The following is a 13,267-nucleotide window of genomic DNA, read 5'->3' as shown; positions in this document are numbered from 1 at the left end:
ACAAATATCCAACCATCAGAGACTTTAAAACTGAGAGATCTGAAGAGATCTCCTCCCACTACCCCCATCCCAAATTGGCTTTTTCTTTTGAATGAATCAGTTCTGCTTCCGTGAATATGCTTGGGAGATGGTTAAATGAATAAAACATATCCATGTAAACAAGTAATTATAATACTCATGAGGCAATAAAAAGCTTTCTTTTTTTGGGTACTCATTGAAATTAGTCCTTTCAGCCAACATCTAAAGGATACAAATCCTACTTTCTGGAAACAAGCACGCAGATCCTATGACTTATTTATTTTAAAATCCTGAGATTACTGGGTATGTACGAACACCAAGTAGAATAACATATTTGAACTATTCCATATTTGAACTGACTTTTCCTAGCAGCTGGTGATAAAATTCTATACTGGTTCTAAGAATTACATGTCATATGACTTTTATAGATCTCTTTAATCTTGAATCAGTTCTGCTTCCATGATCCTTGACAAGACGCTCTTTCTATTAATGGACAAAAGAAACCTCTAATTATAAGAAAAATGTATTTCCAAGGAGTTGAAGAGTTTTCTATATTTTAGATATATGTCAGGGAAACTGTAATTTGTATAAGATACAAATAACCGTAGGTAAGTTTGGAGATGAGGTGTAACATATACATGCATTTTTCGTGTGTGGTACATGGTCTGGCTAGAGCAAAGTGCTAGATTTTTGCCTTTTGAGAAAGAAGCAATATGTTGGTAACTAAGGGTATTCTTGGAGATTTGTGGTTTTATTCTGGGAACTTCACTTCCTCTGCATCAAAATGCATCACTTATAAACGATTCACACTGTGAGAAACTGCTTAAAATTCATCTTTCCTTGAGGACCCAAAGCTTCCTTTTAGCCATTTCAAATTCATTAAAATATTCTCCTGCCTTCCCTGGTACATTAACAATGCTTCTCAATTTAATGCATATATTTTAAATCGTTACACTTTATTGCTTAAATATTCAGTGAAAAGTAGGATGACAGATGCGAATATCCACGTTTTGAGGTCATCTTTTACATGTTCTTAACTGCATAGTAACTCAGTAAATTTTTTCTTGTTTTACTTTTTTCTTTTAGTTATATATATATATAAATATATATAATTTATATACATATATATAATTTTTTTTTTTTAAAGAGACAGGGATTTTGCTTAGCCTGGGTTTGAGCTCTGGAGCTCAAGTGATCCCACTGCCTCAGCACCTTGATTAGTTGGGACTATAAGCACTCACCACCACGATCAGCTTAACTCAGTAAATTGAAAAAGTAACTGTGTTTATGGTGTTGTTGGGGACATTTTGCGACAGCAGTAATGGTGAACCTCTGCCTGCATGGAGAGCATGCCAGCTGATCAATGGCTGAGGCAGATGCCCTCTTTCCTGCACTTGCCTCTTCAAACCATGAAAACTCAACACAGAGATGGCTAGAGTAGCTTAAGGACAAATCCACTGATGGCTCATTTTTTTCAACAGTTTTATTAGATATTTTCTTAAAGTAGATATTGTGCTAATATGATTGGGAGATGGTGAGATGAATAAAACATATTCATGTACGCAAGTAATTATAATGTTCATGAGGCAATAAAATGCTTTCTTTTTTGGGGTACTCATTGCAATTAGCCCTTTCAGCTAGCATTGAAGAATACAGATTATGCTTTCTGGAAAGAAGCATGCAGATCCTGTGACTTTTATTTATTTTAAAGTCCTGAGATGACTGAATATGGATGAACACCAAGAGGAATAACATATTTGAACTGACTTTTGTTTGAGCTGGTGATAAAACTCTGTATTGATTTAAGAATCACATGTCATGTGATATTTATAGAATTTTTTCTTCTTGAAAACAGAAAAAAAATAGCAAGCTGTTGATAAATGAGCATCCTCTACCTGCAACTTGACATGTCACAAGGATTATTCTTAAAGATCTCCAGTCCCATTCATATTCCCAGACTTAGACCCTGCCCACATATGAAATGAACTGTACAATTAAATTCTGCCCCTTTAAAGCGTCTTTGATAGTATAGAAAATAAAGCAAAACCATTATTTAAAACTTTGCACACTGACTGCTTGTGCATACGAAGTACCTATAGAATGGTAATTGAAATCTCGAGGTATGAAGTCAAACTCTCTGATTTCAAATCCCAACTCCAACACTTCCAAGTTGTATGAGTTGGAGAATGTTGTGGAACTAGTCTGTCAATCAGTTTCATCATCTGTAAAATCAAAATGTTACCTTCCTTGTGAGTTTGTTATTATTATTGTAGGTTTTATTTATTTATTTTTTTTGAGACAGAGTGTCACTCTGTCACCCAGGCTGGAGTGTAAAGGCATGATCTCGGCTCACTGCAACTTCCGCCTCCTGGGTTCAAGTGATTCTCCTGCCTTAGCCTCCCAAGTAGCTGGAATTACAGGTGCCCACCAGCTAATGTTTGTATTTTCAGTAGAGATGGGGTTTCACCATGTTGATCAGGCTGGTCTTCAACTCCTGACTTCAGGTGATCCGCCCACCTCGGGCTCCCAAAATGCTGGGATTACAAGTGTAAGCCACCATGCCCGGCCTGTTGTACTTATTAAATAACATATTTGGAATTTTTTTTTTTTTTTAAGACAGAGTCTTACTTTGTCCAGCCCAGACTAGAGTGCAATGATGCAATCATAGCTCACTGCAACCTCAAACTCCTGGGCTCAAGCAATCCTCCCACCTCAGCCTCCCAAGTAGCTGGGAATACAGACATGCATCACCATGCCCAATTTATTTATTTCTATTTTTTGTAGAAGCAGGGTTTTGCTATGTTGTCTGGGCTGGTCTTGAACTCCTGGGCTCAAGTGATCCTCCCGCCTTGGCCTCCCAAAGTGCCAGGAACCACTGCACCTGGCTAAATAACATGCTTTTTAAAAAAGTGCATGCCATAGTATTTGACATTTGTAAAAACACTAAAATATTATTATCACCCTCAATGTGAATTAGCTCTAATTAGCACTTTAGCACTCAAAAAATTCCACTAGGATGGAAATATGTCCTCTTATTAGTTCTAGGTGTTAACCCACAGGCACAACTCTCAACTCTTTTTTGCCTATCCTCCTGAAAAGATGACACCATGTCAAGTTCATCTTAGCTTCCCCTTTGCACATGTGGCACAGCACACATTAAGGCACAGTGCAGTATAGCAGTTAAGCTCATTCTCCTGGACCCAATTAAACTTGGAGTTGAATCCTGTCTTCTTCATTTAATTTTTCTGACTCTTAGTTTCCCTGTTTATAAAATGAGTTAAAAGTAAAGGTATCTACCTCATGATGTTATTATAAGGTTTTGATAAAATAATGGATGCAAAGTTTTCAGCATATGCTAATAAAAGCAACAGCAAACATTTATATACTACTTACCATGTGCTGGGCCCTGCTTTAAGCACTCTGCATGTATTAACATGTTAAATCCCCATGTCAATCCTATGATATTGGAGCTATTACTATCTTCACTTTGCATATGTAGAAACCAAGATAGAAGGCCGGGCGCGGTGGCTCAAGCCTGTAATCCCAGCACTTTGGGAGGCCGAGACGGGCGGATCACGAGCTCAGGAGATCAAGACCATCCTGGCTAACACGGTGAAACCCCGTCTCTACTAAAAAATACAAAAAACTAGCCGGGCGAGGTGGCGGGCGCCTGTAGTCCCAGCTACACAGGAGGCTGAGGCAGGAGAATGGCGTAAACCCGGGAGATGGAGCTTGCAGTGAGCTGAGATTGTGCCACTGCACTCCAGCCCGGGCGAAAGAGTGAGACTCCGTCTCAAAAAAAAAAAAAAAAGAAACCAAGATAGAGAGAAATCAATAACTTGTTCATGGTCATATTAATGGTAGGTAACTTGGCAGAATTAAAATCCAGGCAGTTGACCTTCATCCTGGGATCTCAATCACTATGTCCTTTTCCTTCCCAATAGTATGTGGTTGTCAAATATTTGCTATTACTACAGTAATCAATAAGTATTTGTTAAAATATTTAATGAATCGATATCTGCTGAAGTATTTGTTTATTATTTACTATACATTATTAAGTAGCATATTTTATTATAGGCCACAAAAATGGACTCCTTTGCTTACAAGTTTTTGAAGAAATTCTCAGATTCTGCCTACCCAGATAATTAATAAAGTGTATACTAGGGAAGGCAATTCAAAATATGTTCCCATGTACTATAATAGCTGCCATTTGTATAATTAGATTTTAAAATAATTTAAAATAAAACAATGGTATATGATTTGTTGCAAATGACTGACTTCATCTAAAATATACATCATCACCTATTTCAAAACCTTTACTTAACTAGGAAATAAAACTACCGGAGGCAACTTTGAAAATAGTATGAATAGTCTTAATAATACTCTTAAAAATCATAAATCAAAACATATAACAGCTTGCTTTCATAGTTTGAGGTTTATTATTATGTTGCCTAAACTGCAATGTAACATTTCAAATATGAAACATAAAATACAAAATCATTTTTTCCTTGGATAATTTAATAGTTAGACATACCTCACTGCACTTCACTTTATTGTACTTCACAGATACTGTTATTTTTACAAATTGAAGGTTTGTGGCAACCGCAGGTTGTGAAAGTCTATTGATGCCATTTTTCCAACATGTGCTCATGTCTTGTCTCTGTGTCACATTTTAGTAACTCTCACAACATTTCAAACTTTTTCATTATTATTATATCTGTTACGGTGATCTGTGATTGGTGATCTTCGATGTTATCATCATAATTGTTTTGGGGAACCATGAACTATGCCCACATAAGATGGTGACCTTAATCAGTAAACCTTGTGTGTGTTCTGACTGCTCTGCCAGCCACCCATTTCCCCATCTCTCTCCCTGGCCCTGGCCCTCTCCACTGTCTGAGACACAACAACATTGTTAGTATGACAATTTACCCTATAATAGTCTCTAAGTATTCAAGTGAAACGTAGAGACACATATCTCTCACCTTAAGTCAAAAGCTAGAAACGATTAAACTTAGCGAGGAAGGCACACTGAAAGCCAAGATAGATCAAAAGCAGGCCTCTTGATTCAAGTTGTGAATGTGAAGGAAAAGTTCTTGAAAGAAACGTAACATGCTATTCCACTGAACACACAAATGATAAGAAAGTCAAATAGACTTACTGCTGATAGGGAGAAAGTTTGAGTGGTCTGGATAGATCAAACCAGCCACAACATTCCTTTAAGTGAAAGCTTAATTCAGAGAAGGTCCTAAGTCTCCTCAATTTATGAAGGCTGAGAGAAATGAGAAAGCTGTGCAAGAAAAGTTGGAAGCTAGCAGAGATTTGTTCATGAGGTTTAACGAAAGAAGTCATCTCAGGTCGGGCATGGTGGCTCATATCTGTAATCCCAGGACTTTGGGAGGCTGAGGCAGGTGGATCACCTTAGGTCAGGAGTTCAAGACCAGTCTGGACAACATGGTGAAACCCCATCTCTACTAAAAATACAAAAATTAGCTAGGTGTGGTGGCAGTCACCTGTAATCCTTGCTACTCAGGAAGTGGAGGCAGGAGAATTTGCTTGATCAACCTGGAGGTGGAGGTTGCAGTGAGCCAAGATCGTGCCACTGCACTTCAGCCTGGGTGACAGAGCAAGACTTCATCTCCAAAAAAAAAAAAAAGTCATCTCTGTAACATAACAGTACAAGATGAAGCACCAAGGGCTGATGCCAAAGCTGCAGCAAGCTCTCCAGAAGATCTGGCTAAGATCATTGATGAAAGTGGCTACACTAAACAACACATTTTCAATATAGATGAAACAGCTTTATGTTGGAAGATGTCAGCTAGGACTTTCATAGCTAGAGAGGAGGAGTCGATGCTTGGTTTCAAAGCTTCAAAGGGCAGGTTGACTCTCTCGTTAGCGGCTAATGCAGCTGGTGACTTTAAGTTACATGTTCACTTACTATTCGAAAAATTCTAAGGTCCTTATGAATTATTCTAACTGTAACCAGATGCAATGGCTCAGGACTGTAATCCCAACACTTTGTGAAGCTAAGGCAGGAGGATTGCTTGAGCCTAGGAGTTCAAGGCTTTAGTGAGCTATGATGATCTCACTGTACTTCAGCCTAGGCAACAGAGCAAGACCCTTCATCTATGAAAATGCAAATACAAATAAATAAATAAATAAGTGTACTAAATCTATAGATTTAGAAAATGCGCTCTATAAATGGAATAACAAAGTCTGGGTAACTGTTTACAGCATGGTTTATTGAATATTTTAAGTCCACTATTAACACCTACTGCTCAGAAGAAAATATTTCTTTTTGAATATTACTTCCGGTTGATAACACAACTGTATTAGTCCATTCTCATGCTGCTAATAAAGACATACCCGAGACTAGGAAATTTATTTAAAAAAAAAAGAGGTTTAATGGACTCACAGTTCCACATGGCTGGGGAGGCCTCATGATCATGATGGAAGGCACGTCTCACATGGTGGCAGGCAAGAGGACATGTTCAGGGTAACTCCCCTTTATAAAACCATCACCTCTCCTGAGACTTACCATCACGAGAACAGCATGGGAAAAACCTGCACCCATGATTCAATTACCTCCCAGTGGCTCCCTCCCATGACATATGGGAATTATGGGAGCTACAATTCCAGATGAGATTTGGGTGGGGACACAGCCAAACGATATCATACATGGTCACCCAAGAGTTCTGATGGAGATGTACAAAGGGATTAACATTGCTAACACACGTCTTCTAACATGCTATCCACTCTTCAGCTTGTGGGTCCAGGAGAAACTCTGACTTTCAAGTCTTATTATTTAAGAAATACATCTCATAAGAATACAGCTGCCATAGATAGTGATTTTTCTGTTGGAACTAGGCAAAGTACATTGAAAACATTCTGGAAAGGATTCACCATTCTAGATGTCATTAAGAACATTCGCAATTCATGGGAAGTGGTCAAAAATCAACATTAACAGGAGTTTGGAAGATGCGGACTCCAACCCTCCTGAATGAGTTTGAGGAGTTCAAGATGTCAGTAGAGGAAATGAAGTGCAGATGTGTTAGAAATAGCAAGAGACCTAGAAGTGGAGCCTGAAGATGTAACTAAATTTATGACATTTTAATCTCACGCTAAAACTTGAATGAATGAGGTGTTGCTTCTTATGGATAGGCAAAGGGTGGTTTCTTGAGATGGAATCTACTCCCAATGAAGATGTTCACAGCATTGTGGAAATGACAACAAAGGATTTAGAATTATATAAACTTAGTCGATAAAGCAGTGGCAGGGCTTGAGAGGATTGATTCCAATATTGAAAGAAGTTCTACCGCAGACAAAATGCTACCAAACAGCATTACATGCAATATATAAATCTTCTTGAAAGGAATAGTCAATCTATGTGACAAACGTCCTTGTTGTCTTACTTTAATAAATTGCCACAGCCACCTCAGCCTTCAGCAACCACCATCTGGATCAGTCAGCAGCCATCAATATCCAGGCAAGACCCTCCACCAGTAAGACAATTATCACTCAGTGAAGGCACAAATGATCGTTAGCAATTTTTAGCAAAAAGGATCTCTTACATAAAGGTATGTACCTTTTCTTAGATATCATGCTATTTCACATTTAGTAAACTACAGTATACTATAAACATAACTTTTATATGCACTAGAAAACCAAAAAACTTGTGTGACTCGCTGTATTCCAATACTCACTTCTTTGAGGTAATCTGGAACTGAACCCACACTATCTCCAAGGTATGCCTGTATAAGAGACTGAACCTGCTGCTGTTTGACAGAGGGAAGAACGGTTCTTTTATTGTTTTATATAAAAATGCCATACTTCCTTTACAAAGCAATAATTTGCTTTCCATGCAATATCAATAAAAGTAATGTGATTATATTCATTTTTCTAGAGCTTCACCCCTTGCTTCCTTTTCTCTTCTTATCCTCATTTATTTTCTTTCATCTATTTTTAATTTACATTATCTTGTTGCATTTCAAGTATCCATATAAACTGCCTTATTATTCCTGAAACAAGATACAATTATATTAATGTTCTGTGAGCAAAGTACAATGAAAGGTATATGTAACATTTTCATTTAAAGGACTTTGCAAACAGTAGGATGCATCTGATGTTTATTGCTTTATTTCATTCATGGACATCTGAGAATCTTCTTGAGTGGATGTCTGAATATAAAAAATAATTATTATACTAAACTGAATAATGGCTCCTAAATATATCCTAACTCCTGGAACCTGGAAATGTTACCTTGTGTGGAAAAGAGTCTTTTGCAGATGTGATTAAGTTAAAGGTCTTGAGAGAGAGAGAGATTATCCTGGATTATCCAGGTAGGCGCTAAATGAAATCACAAGTGTCCTTATGAGAGAGAGGCAGAGGGAGGTTTGACACTAATAGAAGAGAAAGCAGTGTAACCATGGAGGCAGAGAGATTGGAGTGACGCAGCCCGAGAAGGTCGGCAGCCACCAGAAGCTGAAAGAGGCGAAGACCTCCAGAGGAAGGGCAGCCCTGCCGATACCTTGATTTCAGCCTAATGATAGTGATTTTGGAATTCTAACCTTCAAACTATGAGACAGTACATTTTTATTGTTTTAAGCCACAAAGTTTGCGGTAATTTTTACGGTGGCAATGAGAAACTAACACAGTTATTAATTTGAATATATGCAAATGTTAAAAAGAGACAGTTTTCCTCGTAACATTAAAGACATTGGGAAAGGCAAAAAAACAAAGTTATTTCCATTTAGAATAATAACATATTGAAGGGTAGTTTAAAAGGATCAGGAAGTTTTTATTTTAAAGGACTACTATATGTTTCAGGAAAATGCTACATTTCTAACCCAATTCCCTCTCTAACACATCAATTATCTTAAAGCAAAATTATCTGGTACCAGTGGAAAGCAAATAGGAATGCCATTCTCCTGTGGCCATCTCTCTCCACATTGTTTTCCAGCTCTCCTCAGTGAACCGCTCCACTCATAATCCCACTTCCTGTTTTCTGTCCTACCACCGCCCCTGAAAGTTCTCTTGTTTTGCTGGAAGTAATCTATTACTTTACAAAGCCAAAGAACATATTTGCATAACTTCACTTATGGGAAAGTTTCTAGCACACTAAGTTGCTGCACTTACTGAGCTATCTGGGCGAATCATGTCCATAACGCCTTGGTGGCTTCCTGGACAATATGAGGTACAACTCATCAGCACCTGCCTGCTTAACCTCACTTATCTTTACCTGTCTCTAGATTACCGGGCAGAAAGGTAAGCCATCTCCGCTCTAGATAATTCTAAAATAAACTGTGCCGAAGGTGGAAACTTACACTTTGAAAATCACAGAACTGTCTTATCTGGAATCTAAGAGGGAAATCATTCATTTAGCCAGAAAAATGTGCAAGTGGAAAAAAAGATTTATCTTTAATATATGCTATAAACAGTTTGTGAGAGGTTTTTTCTTAAAGAACTCAATATGTCTGCTTCCTAAATAACAAAAACTCTGAAAATGAAAATCTTAAAATGCTAGGCAAATGAAGATTTAAGAGGTAAGTATCTTTCATTTGATTGTACAAGTAGGAAGCTGGGGTCATCCTTGACACTGCCCTCCTTCACATTCAATCCAATTTTGACTTTTCTTAAGTTTTTTTTTTGTTGTTGTTGTTGTTCTCTTTCTGTTTATCTTTTTTGAGGCAGAGTCTTGCCCTCTCACCCAAGCTGGAGTGCAGTGGTATAATCACAGCTCATGGCTGCCTCGACCTGCTGGGCTCAGGTGATCCTCCCACCTCAACCTCCCAAATAGCTGGGATACAACATGCACCACCACACCTGGCTAATTTTTGTATTTTTTTGTGGACACAGGGTTTCACCATGTTGCCCAGGCCGGTCTCAAACTCCTGGGCTCAAAAAAATCTGTCTCCTCCAACCTCCCAAAGTGCTGGAATTACAGGTGTGGCTGGCCTTTTTTGTCTTTTTTTTTTTTTTTTTTTTTTTTTTTTTGAGACAAGGTCTCACTTGTGTCCAGACTAGAGTGCAGTGATGGGATTTTGTCTCACTGTGGCCTCAAAATTCTGATCTCAAGCAATCCTCCCACTCCAGCCTTCCAAGTAGCTAGGCCTACAGGCACATGCTACCACACTCAGCAAATTTTGTTTATTTTTTGTAGAGATGAGGTCTCTCTATGTTGTCTAGGCTGGTCTCGAACTCCTGGGCTCTAAGTGATGCTCCTACCTTGGCCTTCCAAAGTGCTGGGATTACAGGTGTAAGCCACTGCACCTGGCCTCTTATTTCTTAAATCTGTTCACTTTTCTCATATCCATTTGCCTTTTTACTAGTCTTCTTTACACCCAAAGGTTCCGTCCAGTCATGAGGGGAAAGGAAGGGCACCACAGGGCAGCTGGAGATTCAGGTGGGGACTGAAGTTTACCTTTTCTCCAAAAGTCATAAGCTTTGAGTGAGAATGAGTCCCTCATAGCATCAACTTTGCTACTTTTTACCTATCTGGCTGTAAACAAGGAATTTATTAAAAAGTCGTGGCAAAAATTGCCATTACTTTTGTAACAATCTAATACCTTCCATGCTTGTTTCCTCTCTGTAGAATGGGAATGAGAACATGAACTACCTCATGGGACTGCTGTGCACAGGAAATGAGTCCATCAATACACGCAAAGCACAAAGAACAGAGACAGGCACACAATAAACAATCTGCTCTTCTGATTATTGCATACTAGGGTTATAGTTTTTCAGGCTCTCGCTGCACTATGAGGCGGTAACTTAGCATTAGCATGCAGTGATTTTACACGTTATTTTTCAAATAGCTATCAAATTAATACTTGTCTCTTCCTCTACTGCAAATTTTATGAAGCAGATACCAAGTCTGTCTTTGCTCTTCTTAGCACAGTGCTTGGCAAAGGAAAGCACTGAAATATTTGTTAAGTAAATCTTGGAACTAAAGCAAAGCAATAAAGCAAACCAGTGACACCAGTGGTTACCAGTCTGTAGTTTCGGATGTCTTCAGAAGTTGTATGAATGCTTCCCATCTGCTATAGTTCTTCTCCAACCTCACTAACAGAATTACCCCGGAAGCTTTCAAATATACCCATGTTCAGGCTCCAAAGATTCCAGTTTGATTGGGATGGGGTTGGCCAAGGCCAGTATTGAAGACTCTCTAAATTCTAATCTGCAAGTCAGGTTGGAAATCTCCGGTGCTGCTCCCACCAGCTTCAGTTCTGGTGTGAAGGCCTCCAACCTGACCTCTGCTTTTGAATTTGACCAACAGCCCGCACCCTCGGTTGAATTATCCTTTCCTATCTACATAATAGAGGAAAGAATATGGGTAGCGGCAGCTTTATGGGCAGGACCTAGGCAGATGGAACAAACGAGTAAGGTTCGTGCTGTTCAGATAATTGTAATCCTGGCAGCAAACCTGTTGGGCGACTCCAGGCCCACGCACTCGCCAACCCACACTCATTCAGGGCATTCTGCCCCTAGAGGGCGAGCGCATCAGGTCATGAACCTCTTTTTTTTTTTTTTTTTTTTGTTAATGGGATTTTATTTATATTAAGAGCCAACACAAAGTTTCCTACAGTGTAAGAGTGGTGGCGATGACTGCCTTAAAGGTTGAACTCCGCAAGCCATACCTTCTGGGCGTTGCTCCCCAAGGTAGACCACTGAGTCCGTTTCCTTCCCAACTGTCTCTCGCTCCACATCCGCCCACCTCTGCCCCTTTCCACGGTCCGTTTACCCCCATTCTTGAACGGTGTCATCGGAATTCCCCAACCCTGTTCAAGTGTGACCCCAAGATATGAGGCCGCCCTTCGTGAAGCCACCGCAGGTTCCTCCGGCGGGCAGCCCGGGAGCAGGGAGCTGGGTTGCCGGGGGCCCCGCGCGCCACGGGAGGCAGAGGTCGCGCCCCGATCGCGGGAAACTGGGACTCATGTGTGAATCCGCTGGAGGTCAGGGGGCCGGTAACGTTCACCTGGCCTCCGAAGGCAGGTCCCCGCACGGGAAGCCTCTGGCGTAGCCGGGCTGCGGAGCCACCCCGTCGGCTGACGGTCCCCTCAGTCCCTAACTTGGGACCCACAAGCCGCGAGTCCACGGCCCTGGGCGAAAAGAGTCACATTCCCTCCCCACTCGCTCAAGGGAAAGGGAGCGAAACACGCTTTCCGGACCCGGCACAACAGGTCCTTTGGACACCCGCGAGGTTGGGAAGGCCGGGGGCGACTGGCTGCGGAAGAGGGTAGAGCATTCCACCGGCGCATTTCCTGAGGAGGGGCCTCTCCACTTACGGATCCCCTGTCACTTTACTGATCCCCAGACCCACAGCAAATCCTGAGTTTGGGGAGCAGGCATTATACCGAAGGCGCGGGTGGGAGTGGAGTTATAGACGCGTAGCATGGCACCAGTCTGTTCTGTCCGAGAGCTAAGTTAGGAGGTGCAGGAAAAGAGCAGTTATGCGCGCCCCAGGACCTGACTCTCGGGGCGATCGGCGTCCACTCACCTTGTGCCTGCGCCTCCATGGTGGCTGACTTCGAGCTGAGGGCGGCGGGGACACCCCGGTGCTTCCCAGAGCAGATGGCAGCTGTGCTCAGCCTCAGAACGCAGCTGGCCCCGCCGCTCTCTCCCACTCCTGGCACGCGTGTCGCGAGCGCTGCGCGGAGGGGGTTGGGGACGCAGGCAGCAGCCACTGGCCGCTTCTGGTTACCTCCGCCCCTTCCAGTCCACCTGGCCCAAACCAAGCTGGAAAGAGCTCGCCGCTGGGCGCCACCTGCCGGCGCTCTGCACAGCGGGCGGAAGGCACCCACTCCCGGCGCTATACGGACATACCGCAGAAATATTGCAGATTAGGTTCCAGACCCCCGCAATAAAGCGGGTATTGCAACAAAACGAGTTGCACTAATTTTTCAGTTTCCTAATGCATATAAAAGTTACGTTTACACTATGTGTAGTCTATTAAGTATGCAATAGCATGATGTCTAAAATGAGCAATGTACATACCTTAATTTAAAAAGATATTTTATTTCTAAAAAATGTTAAAGATCATCTTTACCTAATGGGAATCTTTTTGTTGGTGGAGGGCATTGCTTGGATGTTGATGGCTGCTGACTGATCCCGGTGGTGATTGCTGAAGGCTGGAATAGCTGTGTCAATTTCTTAAAATGGGACAATGAAGTTTGCTGCATCAATTGACTCTTCTTTTTATGAAAGATTTTTCTGTACCATGCAATGCTGGTTGATAGCATTTTATCCACAATAT

The 13,267-nt window shown here is 41.0% G+C and overlaps 1 protein-coding gene across 6 annotated transcripts in view; it reads right to left on the bottom strand.

Moving 5' to 3' along the window:
• The window catches only part of TPD52L1 (TPD52 like 1), a 102,655-nt gene extending 89,972 nt beyond the window's left edge, over window positions 1–12,683 (bottom strand). For all 6 annotated transcript variants that reach the window (XM_045391590.2, XM_005551725.4, XM_005551722.4 and 3 more), the window contains exon 1: window positions 12,512–12,683. In XM_045391590.2, the coding sequence (XP_045247525.1) occupies window positions 12,512–12,530 (19 nt within the window). In that variant the 5' untranslated portion in view covers window positions 12,531–12,683. The remainder of the gene's footprint in view (window positions 1–12,511) is intronic.
• Window positions 12,684–13,267: the final 584 nt, after the last annotated feature.

Source organism: Macaca fascicularis, chromosome 4, assembly GCF_037993035.2.
Source record: "Macaca fascicularis isolate 582-1 chromosome 4, T2T-MFA8v1.1".
Lineage (NCBI taxonomy): Eukaryota > Metazoa > Chordata > Mammalia > Primates > Cercopithecidae > Macaca > Macaca fascicularis.
This window is presented reverse-complemented; position numbering and strand designations above follow the sequence as displayed.